Genomic DNA, 22131 nt, shown 5'->3' on the forward strand with positions numbered 1-22131 from the left:
ATGGATGTATCAATATGAGAGGTAATCATACTTGTTTGTAATCTTATGAATTCTTTATGCTTGGGTTCGTTCAACATTCATAACATATTGTCACTGATTTCTAAATGTAGGAAGCTTGGCTTGATCAAAAGAAGAATTAGAAACAAGGCAAGGATTGTGGGTTCAATCACGAGGGAACACCTAGTGAATGAAATCGCTACCTATTGTTCTCTTTACTTTGACAAGACAATTGAGACACGCCATAATCGAGAGCCGCGTAATTTTGCACCACACCGTCCCGAATCTTCAAGTCTTGGCTCTCAACTAAGCGTATTTGTTGTTCCATCCAGACGATTATATCAAAAGAGTGGAACGCGGAGACGCATGAAAATTGAAGAACAAAACAAGGCACACACATATGTTCTTCTAAATTGTGAAGAAGTTTACCCTTATATCGACGAGTTCGATGAAGAGGCACCGGAGTTATATCCGAATGAGCCGATCCCGCTTCTTAGAGATAACCACTTTGCTGAATGGTTTGAAAGGCGTGTAAGTAAATCTAACTAAATGATAATGATTAATGTTAGTGCATCATTAACCAACACGTTGCATTTGTCTTCTTCGTTGTAGATAAATATTGGCTTAGTTGATGGAAGTACCAAGCATTTAGAGATATTAGCAAGAAAACCATCAATTTTTGTCAAATCATACAATGGGTACTTTGTGAATGGTTATAAGTTCCACACACAAAAGTATGGTAAAGGACTTATGACCTCAAACTGTGGTGTATGCGTGAGAGGAGAGACGTATAACGATGAAGCGTCTGACTATTACGGCTTGGTGGATGAGGTGCTTGAGCTCCAATATGATTGAAATGGGCCTCACATTGTTGTACTCTTTAAATGTGCATGGTTTGATAACAAAGACGGTGTAGTAGTTCAAAAAAATAAGTTAGTTGATGTCAAACACAAGTCCCGACATAAAAGTGATGACCCGTATATCTTGGCATCACAGGCGGAACAAGTGTTTTACACATCATACCCTGCTGTGACAAGTGATACAAAAGATCTATGGGCGGTTGTCAAGAAAAAGCCTGACACGTTTATGAGGTTTCTACACCTGAAACTGAAGTGTTAAACGGTGAAAACATGGAAGCAAATGTGCCCTTTCATATTAATGAACGATTTGAATTACCAGAAAAAGTAACTAGGAGTGAACGCTTGGATCGGGTTACAAACACCACTACAACAGAGCATATGATCTATCAGGAGGAACTAACTGAAGATGATGATGATGATGACGGCATTGTTAATGATGATGTTGATGTTGATGATGAAATGGCTTATTCTGACCACTCTTTAGATGATTGTTAGGAAGATAAATTGTTTGTTGTTGTAAACTTATTACTATTTGACATTTATCATACGGTACTTATACTTTATATTATTCCTAATTTATATGTCTTGTTACTCTTTTATTATTTATCTAATGGTGCTTGTTTATTAATTGCAGGTTGTATGCATTATGGCTGAGAATGGTGGTGGTAATGGTAGTCGTGGTGGTGGTGCTCGTACTCGTGGCGGAAAGGTATCTCCAGGGAAACGTGTTGGAAGTGGCACTCGCGATATTCATATTCAGGAGCCTGATTCTTGTAATGGTGCTCATGATAATTCAGAGCGACGTGAATCCCAAGGGTTCAATTCTAAAGGTAAAGGTAAAAAACCTGTTGAAAGAGAATATAGACAAACTTGAGGGAGATACGTAGTAACACGTGGTGGTAAAGGTGGAGGAGTTGCTGGTAGTCATAGTCGTGTTGCTAGCGGTGATGAAATGGCTGATATGTAAGGCCCCGTTACCGGTAGCCCTACTTTGGTGTTGGATTTACTCATAAACGCAGTTCTAAATATCAGAGTTAATTAAAACTTTACGTAGAATATAACTTCAACCATAACATATTACAAAACTGTCAAATCTTGTCTTAACAACATTCAAATTTATTTAAACATAAAACATAGTCTTTGAAAACATCATAACATTTTCTTCGAGATGCCAGTATCTTCGATTCCATGCCATGTGTCTTCAATCATGCTAGCTGCCTCAACCTATTTGCCTGCGTGCATACTAAAAGTCAGCTACGCTGAGTGAGTTCTAGTTAATCACATAACTTACTTTACATACACATACACGTGCCAATAGGTACGCATTACATACTTAACCTGTCCATCAATCTTTCATACACATACATATCTAAACTTACGTTATAAAGAGCATTCGCCATACATACCTCGGATATTATTAGGGTCCGGTACCCTCCATCCTCGGATATTATTAGGGTCCGGTACCCTCCATCCTCGGATATTATTAGGGTCCGGTACCCTTCATCCTCGGATATTATTAGGATCCGGTACCCTTCATCCTCGGATATTATTAGGGTCTGGTACCCTTTCTTCCATACCTTTTTAGCATACTTTTCTATATAAATAATCGTAAGTTTCATACATACATCATTCATTCTTCATCTTACAACATACATATAACATCAACCATTTCCTGGCAATACATGCAATTCCGAAGATCGTTCATGTATCGACAAGAAACCATTCATACATTTCACATAATACATATATGGCATACACTTATCACTTAGGATAAGTGTATTAACTAATCACATTGAGTATGCACACAGCCCCGAAAACATAACAAGGAATGGGGCTAGAAACTCACCTGAAGTCGGTTACGTTCACCGTTAATAGTTATTCCTTTCTTCAGTTGGGCACGGCTAACTGTATAACAATTACTCGTATCAATTATCTATCACTAGCCATATCACGTTTCTATTCTAATTATAACCCTCAACGGACGGGGGTCCGGGGGCAGCGCCCCTGGCAGCAGGGTCTAGGGGCGGCAGCCCCTAGCAGGGTCCAAGGGGCAGAGCCCCTGGCTGGGGTCTTTTATTTCCATTAACTGTCTTAACACATTTTCCATTAGAATTTTGAATCATTATTAATTTACTAACTTAAAAAGTTCAAGGGCTCACTTGTAATTAATTCATTCTTTTATAAGTCCAGGGACTGTTCTGTCATTCTTTCAAAGTTCTAATTCGTTAAGATGCTCTTAGCGAATTGGGGTTCATTCGTTACTTCTGTCCTCTATAACGAACTGGCTAATTCGTCACTTCATAACGAATTGGCCTTTTTAGCGAATTGGTCCATATTCGTTTGGTCTGCTTAACGAATTGGTCTTCTTGGCGAATTGAACCCTTATAGCGAACCAGTCCTCATAACGAATTGGACTTAACGAACTGAAGCTAGTTCGTCAGTCTTTCCCTAATGAATTAGTACACGAATCAAAGCTAGTTCGTTATATTCCCTTAGACGAATCAGCTAGCGAATTGCTTCTAATTCGTCAATTACTCCCTAGCGAACTAGGGCTAGGTCAGGGAATGTCAGAACATTCCCTGGCACCCCTAACCTCGTATTAACTTTTCCGGCGCCGCCATTGCCGGAAAGCCGCCGGAAAACCGCGAACACGTCTGAAAAACGGGTTTTAACTCGTTTTTCACCGTTTTTCGTCCCGTTCGATCCAGATCTGAGCTAGGGTGACCCCTAAGCTTATCATAGGTTCGGTTTATACCGATTCCACCTGGATCTCGTGACTTAAACAGTTTAACAGTGTCGGCTCGTCGTTTCGTGACTCTATCTAACGGGTTTAGCTCATACAATATTAAACTATCATTACCTCGGGTCGGTGCTCGGTTTCCTTCTTGGTTTCGGCTAGAGAGAAAAGAGAGAACTAGAAAGAAGCTTAAGTGTGTGTTTTGGGTGGTGTATGGAATATGTGTGAAATGAAATTAAATGGTGATTAAGGGTTTATATATTTATGGATCATGGGCTTAAGCCCATGGTCCTTCCTTCTTTCTTTCCTAACCCAAGTCCTTAACCCATATTCATTTACCCAACACTAGCCCAACTCGTATTCTATTTATCTAAACCGATAACGACCCACTATAAAATAACGAAACTTATTTTATTATAATAACCAAAAGTAGGATGTTACAAGTCTTCCCTCCTTAAAGAGGTTTCGTCCCCGAAACCTAACTATTACATAAACAAATTTGGGTAAAACTTGCGCATCTCATCCTCAGCTTCCCGAGTAGCATCTGAACCTTTGCGATGCTTCCATATCACTTTCACTAAAGGTATAACCTTGTGACGAAGTTGCTTCTCCTTGCGGTCAACTATCCCGATCGGTTGCTCAATGTAGTTCAACTGTTCATCAACCTCGATGTCCATCAATGGCACGTGAGATGTGTCATCAGCTAGACATTTTCTCAGATGAAAAATATGGAAGGTTGAATGAATTCCTTCTAACTCTTCTGGAAAATCCAGCTTATAAGCCACTTCACCTACACGATCTATAATCTTAAACGGTCCAATGTACCTCGGGCTCAACTTCCCTCTCTTTCTAAAATGGATAATTCCTTTCCAAGGCGAGACCTTGAGCATCACATTGTCACCAACGTTAAACTCAATCGGTCGTCGCCGCTTATCCGCATACGACTTCTGTCTGTCTTGAGCAGCTTTCATTCTTGCCTTGATTTGATTGAACTTTGAAGAAGTTTCTTGCACAACTTCTAGGCTTCCCATCTCTTTCTGACCAATCTCCCCCCCCCCCAACACACCGGGGTTCTACATCGTCTGCCGTAAAGCATCTCAAACGGTGGCATACCAATACTTGAATGGTAGCTGTTGTTATAGGAGAACTCTGCTAGATGCAGATGATCATCCAAACTTCCAACAAAGTCTAAAACACAAGCACGTAACATATCCTCAAGGGTTTGGATCGTCCTTTCAGACTGCCCATCGGTTTGAGGATGATACGCCGTACTGATGTGCAATCTCGTTCCCATAGCTTCATGGAACTTCTTCCAAAACCTCGAAGTGAATCGAGTGTCTCTATCAGACACGATTGATAACAGCACTCCATGCTTAGCTACCACTTCCTTTATGAACAAGCTTGCTAACGTTTCTGACGAGATGGCCTCTCGTATGGGCAGAAAGTGAGCACTTTTGGTCAAACGGTCCACTATCACCCAGATGGTATCATGATGCTTAGCTGTACGGGGTAGCTTAGTTATGAAGTCCATGGTGATGTGTTCCCATTTCCATTCTGGTATCTCTAGAGGATGCATCTTTCCATAAGGTTTCTAGTGCTCTGCCTTGACTTGCAAGCAAGTTAGGCACTTACTGGCATAATCTACCACATCATTCTTCATATTCGGCCACCAGTAGTCTCTCTTCAAGTCTTGATCCATCTTGGTGGATCCTAGATGAATCGAATATCTTGACTTGTGAACTTCATCTAAGATTCGACCTTGGAGATTGCCATGGCGTGGGATCCACATACGGTCAAACCTAGTCTTAACACCATGAGTGTTTTCCATCAACTCGTCTTTCTGACTGAAAATCCTTTCCTTCTTCACTAGCACTTCGTCTACCAGTACCTCTGACTGCACCTTGATGATTTCTTCAAATAGACTTGAATTCATAATCAGCTTGTATGACTTCACTGTTGCAAGGACTTCCTCACTCTTACGACTTAGTGCGTCAGCATGATGATGTTTGTGAGAATGATGGAAGTGGTAAGGCTGATGACTTTGAGAATGCTAGTTTTGAGGATACTAGTGGTCAGGATGATGGTGATAATAGGCGGATCGCACGCATGGGGAGAAAATATGTTTTTAATTTTAAAATTTTTTTACATTTGTTATTTTGTGTTGATTATCATTATGGTTTATTTCAATATTATAGGTTTGGATTCGGATATGTTCATAGGAGTGCTGGTCAAATACTAGATCAAAAACTTGATGGAGATTGGATCACTTTTAAAAAGATCCCCCATAGTGCTTTAAGGGATATGTTTAATACCTTTCGGGTAAATATCAATATATCATTTGTATATGTTATAATTATTTGTTTAATTTGTTAATTTAATATTTATTTTTTTATAGACACGTTGGAGATGGGATCCACGAGATGACCAACACATTTTTGAGGGATTCGTTAATGTTCTTAAGGATCGTTATCCAAATAAGATGAGTGACCTGCGTGAACAATCAAAAAAGAAAGCCAGGGAGGACAATCATTTTATCGAGGATGGTAAACATAGATTTGATATAATTTGTAATTATCCACCCGATAAAGTGCCTGGTGACAGATGGAAACGCTGGTGTAAAGTAAGGGTGTTAACTACTTTTTATGATTTTTTTATTAATATTTCATGTTCTTTATATTTTATGTATATATGGTTTTTTTTAATATTGCAGATGTGGGACACTGAAAAATGGTTAAACAAATCCAAGGTTGGAAAAAACAATCGTAAAAATGATTTATCTCGTCATACAGGCGGGTCTATGGGTATTGATGAACATCGCATCCGCGTGGTAAGTTGATCAGATTTAATAATTATCGTAACTGGATTTGTAACACTTATCAAAAATTATGTAGGAGAAACGAAAGGGAGGACCAGTGGGCTACGAATTTGTTTTTGTTGATACCCATGCCACCAAAGAGACTAAGAAGAGATTGCGCGATGGGGAAATCAATATTAATGACTTGGAGAAGTTAGAGTTCGCCACAACACGATCAAAAGAATCATTTGTAAGTTATCATTTATATATATGTAATTATTGTATTAACTTTGATTAAAAAGTGACTTGCTTTGCATTGATGAAAATGTAGACATCGTTCCACAAAGAACTTGAGAAGGAGTATGGGCCAGACAACGATCAGAATCCGGATCGGGATGAGTTTGCTGTGTGGGAGCGTTTGCATCACAAAAGTTGTGGCCGGATGTTTGGGATAGGGTCTTCTGATCCACATTTCGTGGTGACCGGGTCACAATCATCACTTTGTAGGTTTAGTTCACATGGTGATGCTCGACAATCACATGAGGTATCGTTATTATTATCATTATAATTATTCTTAGGTCACTTTAATTTCAGTTTAAACATTTTAGGTTTCTCTACATATTTTTTTTATGTATGTGTGAATTCTATTTGTTTACATTCAAGGTCAAACGAACATGACCTTAGTTTGTAACTGGCATATTGTGGGTTTGACATGTAGCTATTATTGTCATTTGGTACTTGTTTTCTAGTATTAGATAAGACGTTTTGGTAAGTTATAGTATAAATTGGGGCTACCATAGTGATATGCTGTATAAAATGGAACTGGGGCACCTTGGTAATTTGTTGTTTAAACTGGGGCCATCATTGTCATTTGTTTTTTTACAACAATACCAAATACATATATAGTCAGATAGACCATTCTGTATTCCATCTAATAGTTATACATTCTGTGTCTATTCAAAATTGTTTGATTTTGCTAACATTTAATTAGCCTGGCAGTTGGATAATTTCTTAAAATGACCCGTTAGCATTTTTATTAGCATTACAGTTTGTAAATTAATATGTATTATGCATTAATTATATATATGTTTTTAACAATTTATAGGTCAAATATGTTAGAGCCAAGTTAGAATAAGAAACAGAGGCTCGACAAAACATGGAAAACCGCTTGGCAGAAATTGCAAAAGAAGCAGAAACAGAACGGGCCAAACGTGAGAGACTACAAAGACAAATGGAAAGAGACTTGGACAAAGAGCGGGCTGAACGTGAAAAAGAGCGGGCCAAGCGCGAAAAAGAACGGGCTGAACGCGACAAACTGCAAAAACAGATTGAAGAAATGATGAAAAATTTGCCGATAAGTAGTTTGTTGACTATTTGGTATTTTGACATGGTAAACTTATGTTATTTTGTTAGGTACTTTGACATGTTAAAACAAATGACATTGTATTTTGTTATGTCATTGTAAAAGACCTGCTTAATCTAAATTATGTTTTTGTTTTTCTGGAATTTTAGCCTTTTCTATTAGATTTTGTGAAGAAATAATTTAGGTTTTTTGTCCAGGAAAAAAAATAATAATAAATTAAAATTAACTTTTGTCGGAAATTCATCTGTAAAAATAAAAAAGAAAATAATAAAAAAATAATTTTTTTGTCGGAAATTGGTCTGTACATTTAAAATTGTCTTATACTTAATTAATAAGATTTGTCGTAAAATCGTCGGAAATAAAATAAAATTAATTGTTATTAGTACTTAAATTTTTATGATTAATATATAGGAAAAGATATTATTAAAATTATGTTTTGTGACTAGTTTCTCGCTAAATGATTGGAATAATCTAAAAATTTTGTCCTCGGTAATTTGTCGCAAATCAGCGACAAACCACAATTGTCGATAATTTATGGGAATATTTGTGGGAAATTACTCGGAAAAGTTTTTCCTAGGAGGTTTTTTCCAACAAACGCCTTTCCTCGGTATTTTATCGCTAATCAACGTTTCCGACAATTTACCTATGGATATTTTTGTCGGAAAAGGTCCAGTTTTTTAGTAGTGATATATATATAACGTTTGAAATATTTTTCACCCGTGTGTAACACGGACTAGTGTCCTAGTTTAATATTAATTCAAATGTGAACCATTACCAGAATTGTGAATCAACACCGATTCACATGTAAAATAATGCAGGTTCACATGTGAACTATGTTTACTAATGTATAATTTCATACGTGAATCAGTATTGATTACAATGGAAAAATCGTAGTTATCTACTTTCAATCAATTGCATATATGAAAAAAAAAGGTAGTTGAATGCATCATGTTAGCTCACGGCCTAACGTGTGAATGAGTAACCAATTTTAACCGAATGCGTAAACTAGTTTTATAAGTTTTAATGTAAGTCAGCATGGGTTAACTTGATAGATAGTTGTATAAATTTTAATGCAAGTCAACATGGGTTATAATGAGAAATAACAGTAGTACACATGTGAAGTTACATCAAGTTTCAAGTGCATGCAAATGTGAAAAAACCTAGTTGACATGTGAACAAAATGTTTACATGGAAGTAAAAAAAAACAATAGTTTCTCAAGTGGGTGCCTATTAATTTAAGAACTGATATATTATTAAAAAGTTTATGAGCATATATACATTACGCTTCAATTGATCAATGATAAAAATATTGAATTATTTTGTATAACCCTACGCTTAAGGTGCTTATCCTTACTAGCTTAGTACGTGTTATTGAGTCTATAAGGTAGTCATGAGTATTTCAAAACTTTATTTTAAAAGGAAAAGGACGTGTATTAGTTTTTTAAAGAAAAAGAAAACTATGATTTGGAAGACATTTTTGCTACTAAATCAGGAAAACATCTCTTGTTAAGTAGTACAAGATTTTGATACTAAAAGTGGTATTTTTCCATGATATTTTACGTTAGAAAGAAATTGACATGACACCTATCATTATTAAATATAAAAAAATGATCAACTTCATATGTCTATTTCTTTTCTTTGTATTTTATAAGCAGGAAAGTGTAAATAAACCGAATAGAACCCAATAACGTTTTGTTTATATTCGCACGTTAAGTTTTATCGGATAAATGAATGGTTCACAAACACACAACTTAACAAATTTTCTTTTCCGTTTGTGAACGGTTCACGAGCACAAACGAACGAACACAAAGAATGACTTATTTGATTTGAATACAAGAGAATAATCAGTGTCAAACAATTCGACTCGACTACCAAGTTTGTGTTTGTATTTTTTTTCACATTCATATTCATATGTTAACTTACATATAAATTAATCACATAATACTTGAATATATTTTAGTTTTATAGTTAATAGTTTAGCTAAATATATATGATAAGATTAAAAAAGTCATTATAAACATTAAAAATTTTTAATGAACAAGCGTAAACAAACATTAATGAACGCAAACAAATACATCATAGAACGAACATGACCTCTGTTTGTGTTTGTTTCTTTAGTTAATCGAACATAATTTCTTGTTCGTGTGTAAGGCCCCGTTCCCGGTAGCCCTACTTTAGCGTCGGATTTACTCATAAACACAGTTCTACAAATCAGAGTTTATTAAAACTTTCGCGGAATATAAAACTTTAACCGTTTATTACAAAACAATTAATCTTTTCTTTAAAACCATAACATAAAATATCATATTTAAAACATCGTTTCTTCCATCTTCAGATGCCAGCCGTTCAATACATGCCATGTGCCGTCCTCATGCTAACTCTATAATCAGCTCACCTGCATGCATACTAAAAGTCAGCTACGCTGAGTGAGTTCTAGTTAATCAAGCAACTTACCATACAACCATTACATGTAATTATATACGTGTCCGAAGACACATAGTCCACTGTCCGACCTGATCACCTTACCGCTTAACCACTTAACTGTCCCCTACGCCTTAGCCACTTGTTTACGGAAGCACATAGAGGCTTACCCTCTCATGCACTCACGTTAAGCCACTTAATAACGAAGGCACGTATAGGCTTGCCCTATCACGCACTCACGTCATGCCACTTTAATAACGAGGGCACGCGTAGGCTTACCCTACCACGCACTTCACGTTATGCCACTTTAATAACGAGGGCACGCATAGGCTTACCCTACCACGCACTATCGTCATGCCACTAACACCCTTACTAGACCCTTGCAACTTCTATCACACTCGACCTATACTCATCTACATCACGCTTTCTAACATTTCATCATTTACATAATAAGCAAATCATAGCATTCATACACACAAACAACCATTTGGCAATCACTATCCTTGGCGATACGTGCAATATTCGAAGATCGTTCACGCACCGACAAGCATTATATAATAGCTAACCTATATATCATCTATAGCATACACTTACCACTTAAGGTAAGTGTATTCACGCTTCACGTCGAGCATGCACACAGCCCCGAAAACATAACAAGGAAATGGGGCTAGAAACTCACCTGGATCCTGTCTCTTTCTCCGCTTATAGTTAATCCCTTCTTTAACTGAGCTCTGCTAACTGTATAATAGTTACACGTATCAAATACTCGTCTGGTCTACTCTAGAGGTCTAGTATTAGCTTACTTAGCATTTTATGGTTTTCCCTTTATTTTAACATTCATGTATTTTATCTCCTTAGGTCTTTACGATGCATGCTATCAAGTGTATACACGTATATGTATACATTTACAAGTCGCCAGGTATCCGGGTCTCAATATAAGTGAACCTAGATATAAGCGAACTTAGATATAAGCGAACTTATACATAAGCGAACTTATACATAAGCGAACTTAGACTTTAAGCGAACTTATACATAAGCGAACTTATATATGGCGAAGTTGCAGCATGCGAACTTGATCAACGAACTTAGATGAGGCGAACTTAACAACTCGCGAACTTGGATATTAAGGCGAAGTTACAGCAATCAGCTACGGGTCCTTTCTCAACCCCCATAATCATCTTCGTTTTAATGTGTAACCCCTTGATATGATTTTAACCAACCCCGTGAACATTCCCATGATCGATTTTGGGTAAAACTCGGCCCGAAAAAGTATAAATTTGGGACCTTTAAGCTAAAAACGTTCAATACTAGATCTAAGGTTTATTTTAAGCGAGCCGTACATAGCCATGAGTTCGTTAAGTCCATTTTAATCTTCAAGTTTGCAACTTTACGATTTGTCTAGACCCGATCTATCATCCTACCAATTTTCATGTGTTCATGAAAAGTAAACCTTTTTAACAAAAACGTACCTTTGAGGTTTTTGTTTGAAATCACTCGAGATGCTCAAAACCATATCAAACGAACTCCGATTTGAGTGATTCAAGCGGCCACGGAACCGTCTCGTTCCGATCTACAAACCAATCAGCTCAACTTCGCCGGAAACCGCCGCTACAGTCGCCGGATAGTGAAACAGTGGCCGGAAATCCTCATTTTGAGCTGCTACGGTTTTCTGATAAAAACCGTACTTCCCGACCTCTGATCGAAGATCTAATCAGTGGGAATCTTCATTTATATACCGTGAACACTCAGTTAAAATTTGGGACCGATCCGACGGCTAGATCTCCTGGAATCTTTGTGTCATTGTGGGTGGTTTTCTCAAAAACGGGAATTGAGTTATGTGTGTGTTTTGATGGTGGATGCTATTGTGTAGAGATGTATGAAAATGGAAAAGATTAGGGTTTTAAGGGGTATTTATACTCCCTTAAACCCATGGACCTAAGGCCCATCTTTCCTTTTGATCCATAATTAACTCCATCTAATTAGACTACTTATCCTTTCATCCTTATTATTTTATTAATTCTCTACTAAGTCAAGTAAACTTTTCCATCATAAAAAAATAATATATTAAATATTATTTTTAGAAATTTTGGGATGCTACATCGTGCTCGTTTATTTATTAAAAGATCAAACATAAACAAACTTTCACAAAAACAATTCACGAACATTTTGTCTGACATTCTATTCATATACAACCCTACAAATTGATTTCAATCCCACATCCGATAAAAATTTTGTATTTAAAACCCAGTCCAATACATGATTGCTATTTGTTGTTTGCTTTATCAAAAATTATCCGCTAAAACTTTCAAACACATGTCTTACTAGTTTAATCTTAATATAATTTTATCATCCGAAATATAAAACTAAAAATTTGTAAATTATTCTATTACACAACCATATATAAAATGTTTGCGATCATGATATTCAGTTAAATAAGTAAGCACGTTTTTCTCATAATCAAACAAGATATCACTTAATATTATATCCGTACTCACAAAACTTAGTCCATATCAAACAAGATATCACTTAATATTATATCCGTACTCACAAAACTTAGTCCATATCCGTCCATACCCATGTTTGAGATTTGTCTATGAGATTCGTGCTAGTTTGCCATCTTGTTATGACTCACCATAAAATATAATATAAAATTATTATTTGATCATAATAAATAATAGTGTACCATTAGTATAAGTTGGTTGTGGCTTAATGGTAGAGCGCTCACTTTACAAGTGAGAGGTAGGGGATCAAACCTCACTACCACCAACTTATATGGGAGATATGAGAGATGACCTTGGCTTGCCAGGGTTCGAGTCATGATCTCACCCGGTTTTACCGGCTTCTCGCTGTCGTGTCGTTTGGTGGGCGTGGGGGTCGGGTTTTATCCGGTGAATCCCTCAACAGGTGGACCGCTAGGGGCTCCGTCCGTCCGGACTAGTGGCCGGCTCGGGCTACTTTAACCAATGGAGGCCGTGTACGGGGTACTGGCGTTTGCCGTTCAAAAAAATATTTATTTGACTTGACTTCATTTTATCCTTTTACACAAAAGCAATGGCAATAATCTCCACTTTGCTCTCTCGTTTACGCTCTTATTCAAAATCTCTCAAATTCATTCAAACCTCCATCAACCACACACCCCAATCTCAATCAAGAATCCTTAACACCACCTTTCTAATCAACTCAAACCATCGTCAATCATGGAACACCTGCCTGCTTCCGATCATTCTCGCAGTCTCCGGTGGCTCACTCGTGTTTCAATTTCAAAAAAGCCCTTCTTTATGCGACGCGCCCAGTCTCCAAGAAAGGTTTTTTTTGATTGATTGTTGCGTTTTGATTGGTTCTGTGTAATGGGTTTTGGTTTAATTTTGATGGGTTTGAATCTTTAGTGGTGTGAGAATTGGTGGTAAAGGTAGCACGGAGCATGTTGTCAAGGGTGATTATAAGCCGGTCCCGCCGGAGCTTGTTGATGAACTCAAAGCTATATGTCATGTAATAATCTTTATCTTATTGTTGTTCATATATAACCTTTTGAAGAATTATTATTATTATTATTATTATTATTCAATGGCATGTTTTTATTATTGCAGACCCTAATTTTTTCTTTAACGGTAGTTCTTAGACTAAATGATTTTATGTTGCAAACTAGTAATTCATCTAGTTTTTAAAAATGATAGGTTTTTGAGCTGATTTTTAATTCGAAATCACACATTTTTTATTTGTGTTTTCAAAAGAACAGGAATCGTGGTCGATATCAGTGGCGAAGGTTAGTTAGGGCTCTGGGTGGCCCGCCCCCTTGTTTTTTTTTTTTGCACAGTAGTGTAAATTTACCCGTTTCCATCCGAATTTTTTTATACGTAGTGTAAATTTAGCCGTTTTCAGCCGAAAATTTGAGCCCTGCCCCCTTCGTTTGTGAAATTTTGTATACATTTTGAGTCCCCCCCCAGTGTGTTAGTCTAAGCTTCGCCACTGGTCGATAACTCGATATAATCAGTCACTAGTGTTTATCTTCAAATTAGTTTTGCTATCTAAAAATGGCTGGAGGCGTAGCTTGTTGCACGTTTGCCTTTTGTAACGATGTAAACGTTACTTTTTAACATGAATGAAAATGATGCATACCCGGCTCCAACATGGTTGGGTCAAGGCAGTTAATTAAATGGGACTATGAAGAGGAAAAGTTTAGGGAAATAAATGTTGCAATTTTTATCCCAATTAGGTCTATTTATATGTTCTTGTTTTAGTTTATAGATATGCATGTTTTATATATTAAAAATATTGGGGTTTGTTAACCTTGTATTTGGAGAATTGCCATCTCGAATCGGCTAACCGGAGACTAACCCATCTCGAATCGGGTCAACTATCCTTTATTTTCTTGTTTCAAATTCGGGGTTCTATCAGAAAATTAGGCTAAATTAAGTTTTGTGAAGCATGCTAGTAGTTCATTTCATATATGAAGCTTAAAATGAATGTTTGCCACCTTGATTAGTTATGTGTGCCTCTTTCTTTGGAATAAAGACGATTTCTTTATTCTATATTGACTTCTCTAGCAATTTCAGTGTTAAACATATGTTATATGAATAGGAGTGTTTATAATGCTAATTTTACTGGATAATATGACTCTGGATCATGATGAGAGATACTTCCATGGGAAACCACAATACAGTTTTCACAAAGCGGTAAATATCCCCGATGTTGTTGTGTTTCCGAGGTACGCAATTTGTGGTTTCAATATCAAGATAATGAATAAACAGTTAACTTTTTGTGAAACTTTTTTTTATGTGCGCAGGTCAGAAGATGATGTATCTAAAATTGTCAAAGCTTGTAATAATTATAAGGTCAGATTCCTAATGTTGATTAATTAATTGAAGCATGTAAAGCTACTTGTATGAATATACGCTAACAATATATTATGGTTTTTCTTTAATCTTTCATTTTGCAGGTCCCTATTGTACCATATGGTGGAGCTACATCAATTGAAGGTCACACTTTATCTCCTAATGGAGGTGTTTGCATTGACATGACCCTAATGAAAGTATGAACCAACTTTTCTTGTTCAAACTTATGGTACATGACCAACCTTGTGTAATTGTTGGTTGATTTTTAATAAACACACACATATTTGTAAAAGAGGAAAAAAAAATGAAGTCTTTTTAACAACTTGTTTCTTAATTTTGTAATATATAAGATTCCTTTGTAGGCTACTCAATCCTTATTTATTTGGTTATAGAATGTCAAAGCATTACATGTTAAGGACATGGATGTGGTCGTTGAGCCCGGGATCGGATGGATGGAGCTTAATGAATACTTAGCACCGTATGGTCTATTCTTTCCTCTTGACCCCGGTTAGTATATAAGTTCTTTTACATGGAAATTTATTTTCATGTTAATTCATATTTATATATGTATTGAGTAGGACCCGGAGCAACAATTGGAGGGATGTGTGGGACCCGTTGTTCTGGTTCATTAGCTGTTAGGTAGACACTTTGTTTAATTCAGTTATATGGGTCTTGTTTTTCAAGTATTTGAGCGTGTACTTATGCTTTAAGTATGCAGGTACGGAACCATGCGTGACAATGTCATTAATCTCAAGGTTTTTTACTTTTTTACTTTATTTTTTTTATAGTGAAATAACTGCCACATCATATCATGACTAGCTTCCTTTGTAGGTTGTTTTAGCAGATGGTGAAGTTGTGAAAACAGCATCTCGTGCTAGAAAAAGTGCTGCCGGGTGGGTATAATTGTCATTTTCAAAAAGCATATGTGTTTTACTTCTATATATTGGAGTGTAATTACAATTTAATTAAAAGGGTGCTGTTGGTGAGGTATGATCTTACTCGGCTGATGATTGGCAGTGAAGGCACTTTAGGTGTAATAACAGAAGTTACACTGCGCCTACAGAAGATTCCAGAACATTCCATTGTAACTTCATTTTTATAAAATTACTTAATACTTATACACCAAAGATTCTGATTGCCGATTTCTTTCAGGTTGCAATGTGCAATTTTTTTACCATTAAAGATGCAGCTGACGTGGCAATTGCAACAATGTTGTCTGGCATACAGGTATGGTATGCTTTTGTCTGTTTTGCAACTTTTAGTCGTCTTTTGTTAAAATCATGTTCAACTGCCAATAAAAAATGTGAATTTGTGAAACCGAATGGATAATGTGTTGGTAGGTGTCAAGAGTGGAACTGTTAGATGAGGTTCAAGTGAAGGCTATCAATCTTGCCAATGGAAAAGAATTGCCTGAAGTTCCAACTTTAATCAATCAATCAATCAATCATGCCCAGTGAAATCCCACCGACAGCAAAGCTATAAGTAGGGTCTGGGGAGGGTGGGATGTAGGCACACCGTACCTCTATCCAAAGGAATAAAGAGGTGGCTTCCAGAGAGACCCTCGGCTCTAAGTACATGTGTATGAAGCAAAATAAAGGAAATCAAAGTTTAACAGTTGTATAAAAACTACTACTAATTATAATAATATTGATAATAATTTCACAGTTTAACAGCTATATAAAAGCTAATAATAATTATAATAATAATAATAATAATATATGTAAGGGAAATACCATTATGGTATGTGACTTAAATAAGTAAAGTCTAAGCCCTAAGGTATTGAATTATCTCTAAAAATCCTTAAGGGGGTGTTTGGTACAGAGAATGGAATTGTAGAGAAATGGAATTGCAGAGAAAGGGAATTGGTCTGGAGAATGAGAATTGACTGTTCTGTTTGGTAGTACAGAGATTTCAGTAGAGAAATATAGCTGAGAATCATTTCTCTTGTTTGGTACATAGAAAATAAACAGAGAATTATATCAACTTTATCATTAGCACAAGTATTTTTTTCATAACAAATATTTATTAAAAAATAAAAAAACATATAAAAAGATGCATAAATTCCAACCAAAATATGCATTGATCAAACTAATTCACATACAAAACATAGTTTTTAAGCAAAAAACATCAACCATAGTTAAAACCAATTCATATACAAAACATACTTCAACCATACACAACATACTTCATAACAAATCTCTTTCCATCTCTTCACCGCCACCTTGTCTAAGTAATCTTAAACAAAGACATAAAAGTTATAGTCTTACATATAAAGCCAATGTTTTTTAGAACACAAGTCAACTTAGAACAATGCCAAATGTAGTTATTGCAGGACGCAAACAAACCAACCATTAAGGCTATGGCAGATTTGTTCAGTATACGTCACTTTGCTATTATCAACTTTCTTTCCCCGGTGACACTGCAAAGAAAACATAACAAAAATGTCAGTCGGATTGTGGTTCACGGCCGAACGTTTAATGTTTCTAAGAGCAACTAGAAGTAAAGATCTACGTGTTCATTCAGTAGGGATGACAATCTTCACATGTTTACTTTTAACAGTTTGGGTTGGATTGCAGTCTAGAAAACATGATGTTTTAAAACTTTTTATTAAAATAATAGTACGGTGCGATATGGCTAACCTGAAAAGCTCAGGGCACCCAAAAGCAACTTAGAGATGCATAGTTTCTCCATTCGAACCGACATCCGTAGGAGTTTCAGCGGAATTATTTTGAGTATTTTTTCCTTTGAAAAAGTTTAAGTTAGTTCCATCATTATTTCTTTTTAAAGTTGGATCCAACCGTTCAAATATTCTAGCAACTCCAGCCATTCCTGCACTCATTTCTCTCTGAACTCCTTTGCTTAATTCTTTAACTGAACTGTTTTTAGCAAGTAATTTTGCTTTTAAACCCTGAGTGCCTTTTGAAATAGATTCCTTGTATCTGCAAGACGTGCCAAACCATCTCAGAATAACAGAATAAATCTTTATATACAACAAATTAAAATAAACACGGCGTCTACTAAAAGTTTCCAGTTAACCCTTTACCTATTGTTATTTATATTCCCATTTTTATTGTATATGTATTTATTTGATTACATATGAAAAAACACATTATATAAAAATATTGAATTTCACAAGATAATTTATATCTACACTCTTCTATTATGAAACAATTAAAAAAAGTTAAAACACTTTACATCTGTTTCTTTATTCAATTGCTGGCATAATATCGCTAGACATAAAAGTAATGGAGGTTTTCATTTCTAATAGCCTCAGGTTAATAAACTAGTTAACATATAAAGTGTTATTCTGTCTGCAGGAGAAAACAAAATCAATTGGCATACCTGGCTGAAGCAGCAGAAAACTTAGATTTAACAGACTCTGAAAACGCATGCATATTAGCTAATATTGGTCTTCCTGGGCTACCATTTGGTGACTGGCTATCAATAACCCTGCAACATCATTCACAAAGGTTATAGTGGAGCCCAAAAACTCAATTCTATCTTTCAATAAAGTTGTCAGTTTGGTAATGACATAACATAATTCTATCTTTGAACGGTTGCAAATAACAGCATTTTCCATTATAATACTCAAATAACTCTATATGCAAGCTTTTAATTGCAAGTATCATAGAAAACATGATCAAATAATACTTAAAGAGCTTCGATTGCGAGATCAAAAGAACACAGGCATATCAATAATATTATTCTATTATAAACATCTTTAATAATTTCAATTTGCCTAATTAATATCCCATTTCTGCTTCATGTAATTAAAAAAACAATGAATTAATGATAATCACAGAAAGCCTTAAATTAGTATCCAATAATGAGCATAATCAGTAATAGCAGTCGATACATCAAACAATAACCACAAATTAAAGAGATCAGCCATCAAATTAGAAGAATATGAAAACAAAAACCTAATTCATAAGCTAATCAAACACACAATCATATGCTAGACGAAAGATAATAAATAGAAAGATGTTGAATTAGATCCCAAATAGTACCGGACCGACGATTAGGGTTTTGAACGAAGGACGCACGAGGGTTCAGAAATAGTACCGGACCGACGATCACGGGGCTTTACATCAGAAACCCTAACCAGGCCACCACACCACCGTCACCTAGGGTTCAGAAATTGAACCTGACAACAGTAGGCAGCTGGTGATAGAAGGAGGAAGCTGGTGATAGAAGTTGAACCATACCTTGTTTTGGGTTGCGGTGCTTTGAAGGAGGAAGCTGGTGATAGAAGTGAAAAGGAAGAGAATGGAAGTGAGAAATGAAACCTAGAGAATTTCTCCGCTTTTTTTTAGAGAAAAGAAATCAGGGAAATGGAAATGGTTTATTTCCATTTCTCACCTCTTTCTTTCGTAAACAAACAAGAGAATTGTTTCCATTTCCATTTCTCACCCCCCAATTCTCTGTACCAAACACCCCCTAACTTTAATTCTACTTCTCCACGAATTCCTATCCTCAACCATGTCCTCGGAGAGGTTTAGGTCTATCAAATCATGCCTAATCCTCTCATCCCAAGTCAATTTCGGTCATCCTCTACCCCTCCTCCCCTCTATAGTAATGTTTTCTACGGATCTAACAGGATTCGTCGTCCCTCCCCTCTATAGTAATGTTTTCTACGGATCCAACTTTAATGTTTGAGTTAATTGGCACTGGTAATTGATTCTTTTAAATGTTCTTAGAGTTATGTCATGTTCTAACATCTGAAACATATCTTGAAAGATATGTGATAAAGAGTACATGCTTGTTGCATAGTTATTAAAAGCCCTCGCTTCTTGCGCCTGGGCCCATTTTCCAGGCAGAGGCCTGATATACGCGCATCTAGTTCCTAGGCCCTCGCTTTTTTAAGCTGGCGGCACCTCTATTGGTATTTGATGACGAATCAAGAACAATGATCATTTGAACCTTTACTGTTTATTATTTTTTTAACTTTTGGTTTTCATGTTTTAAACATTTTGGTATTTGAACTTTTGGTACTTTACTTTGAACCTTTTGTTATTCAAGGAATTACATTTGAATCTTGATTTTTTTAGAATTTTTGGTACTGATTAGATGTTGAATGTTTTATAATAGCTTTTGTTTATATTATATGAAGAATAGTATTATTTTTCTAATACATAATAGATTTTGTTATTTTTATTTAAGTGCGCTTTTATTATGTTAGGCCCTCGCTTTTTTTGCGCCTTGCGCCTAAGCCCCAAGTGGGACCTACGCGCCTTGAATGCGCCTAGCGCATTTGATAACTATGGTTTGTTGATTGATACATCAAACCATGATGTTTGATCGTATGACAACATTCTACATAGTTACATAAATGAGGATTGCTGATACTTTATGCTTATAATGAGGCTGTTAATGTTTATATTCAAATTTTTTTTATTTTTACAGAAGCATATACGCGTGAGCAGACAAGTATAGTTCAAAAGATTGCATCTGAGCATAACGGGTCAGATTTTGTTTTTGCAGAAGATAAAGAAGCTAAAAAGGAACTTTGGAAGGTTAATTAATGCTAACTAACCACTGCATGGTTACTATGTTAATTTCTTTTTATTAATACAAAATATTTTGATATAGATTAGGAAGGAAGCTCTTTATGCATGTTTAGCATTAGCACCTAACTGTGAAGCAATGACAACGGTTAGTCGGTTAATTCGCTTTTTTCGTATCTGCAAACTGTTATGGTTGACCAGAAAAGTCAAACTTATTTTCTTTTTTCAGGATGTTTGTGTTCCCTTATCACATCTGGCTGAACTAATTTCTAAATCTAAACAAAAACTAGATGCTTCGCCTCTAATATGGTATGCTTCATCTGTATTCTTGACAAACCGACTTGATTTTGACCAGTGACTATTTTGACCCGTTCCTGTTAACAGCACAGTGATTGCTCATGCCGGTGATGGTAATTTCCACACAGTAATTTTATTCAATCCAGAAGACGAAGAACAACGTAAGGAGGCTGAAAGACTAAACAACTTCATGGTTCATGCTGCATTATCTATGGAAGGTACATGTACTGGAGAACATGGTGTCGGTACAGGGAAACTGAAAGTAAGCATATATATATGAATTAATTATAATTATTTTTTTTAAAGTTGTGTTAAATGTCTAAAATACCCCTCGCCGATGATTGTATTTGCAGTATCTTAAGAAGGAACTCGGAAGCGAGAATTTGAGGACAATGAAAAAGATAAAGGCGGCTTTGGATCCTAATGATATTATGAATCCAGGAAAGCTTATTCCGCCTCATATTTGCTTGTAATCAAGCACTCTTGTCATGTTGTAACATTGAGACAAATTAAAGTCTCATTGTACTGGTTTTGTATAATCGAACCGAATAAAAAAGATATGGTTGGTGATACATACAGATAAAAGTAAAATTTTAATATATGTTTAAGAAGTAAGCCTGCAAAGGTTTGGAGTTGACCGGGTTACCAATATTGATTTGTCTTTCTATTCTAACAAAATTTGATTAAAATATGTGGAGTTAAGATTATCAAAATATTAAAAGAAAACTTGTAGAGAACTTTTAGTGATCGAATAATTAAATACCATACAATATTGTTTTAAATATGATAGATAAAAGGTATATTAGATTTTAACAATACAAATTATGACATTTTGACCGATACTAATGTCATATTTACAATTTGATCAATGATAATCTCAATTTTCACTTTTGTTGCTAAGACCGCTCGTAGGGGCCTAATTGTGGTCGGCGTTTTGGGCCCACGTGCCGGGACTCCCCCCGCCCCCCGTTTTGGTCTTCAATTTTGTGGCCGGCATTGTGTACACAATGTGTGGAGAATGACGTTTTGGGTGGGAGAGAGAAAGGAGGAATAAAATAATGATTGTATGAGAGTTGTGGTCATTTTTCCACTACGCTTGTTTTTTTGCAAAATTTTGAATGTTGATTGGGCGCCACATGGCGTAAATGCTTGGTGTTGTTTAGTTTTGACTACGCATGGTCTAAAAGCAATCATGGTTCAGTTTCTCTTATAATGATGATTATGAACAAAATGGAGAAACGTGCAAGCAAAATCGATTCAAATTAAACTTGAATCCAACATAAAATCTCTAATGATTACGCTACTGAGACTCCTATTATCAGTCAC

At 35.9% G+C, this 22131-nt stretch overlaps 1 protein-coding gene across 1 annotated transcript; it reads left to right on the forward strand.

Annotated features, from left to right (window-relative positions):
* The first annotated feature begins 13217 nt into the window (after positions 1-13217).
* Positions 13218-21450, forward strand: LOC143543912 (D-lactate dehydrogenase [cytochrome], mitochondrial-like). The gene is made up of 18 exons (XM_077036129.1): positions 13218-13477; positions 13559-13659; positions 14775-14877; positions 14956-15004; positions 15109-15201; positions 15397-15511; positions 15583-15643; positions 15723-15759; positions 15836-15897; positions 15992-16088; positions 16157-16231; positions 16345-16421; positions 19643-19674; positions 20408-20517; positions 20594-20656; positions 20738-20817; positions 20893-21067; positions 21159-21450. Exons 1-18 carry the CDS (start codon positions 13224-13226, stop codon positions 21276-21278), a joined length of 1704 nt encoding a protein of 567 aa, XP_076892244.1. The 5' UTR covers positions 13218-13223; the 3' UTR covers positions 21279-21450.
* The last annotated feature ends 681 nt before the right edge of the window (positions 21451-22131 follow it).

This window comes from Bidens hawaiensis, unplaced genomic scaffold (assembly GCF_021521415.1).
Source record: "Bidens hawaiensis isolate Kalapana, Puna unplaced genomic scaffold, B.hawaiensis_p1.1 tig00013347_1, whole genome shotgun sequence".
Lineage (NCBI taxonomy): Eukaryota > Viridiplantae > Streptophyta > Magnoliopsida > Asterales > Asteraceae > Bidens > Bidens hawaiensis.

Excerpts from the sequence above, each read along its gene's own strand:
- LOC143543912 (XM_077036129.1), top strand. The coding sequence starts at position 13,224 with ATGGCAATAATCTCCACTTTGCTCTCTCGTTTACGCTCTTATTCAAAA. Across the intron at positions 16,232-16,344 it reads CAATGTTGTCTGGCATACAG|GTGTCAAGAGTGGAACTGTT; the intron begins GTATGGTATGCT and ends ATGTGTTGGTAG. Across the intron at positions 20,818-20,892 it reads GATGCTTCGCCTCTAATATG|CACAGTGATTGCTCATGCCG; the intron begins GTATGCTTCATC and ends TCCTGTTAACAG.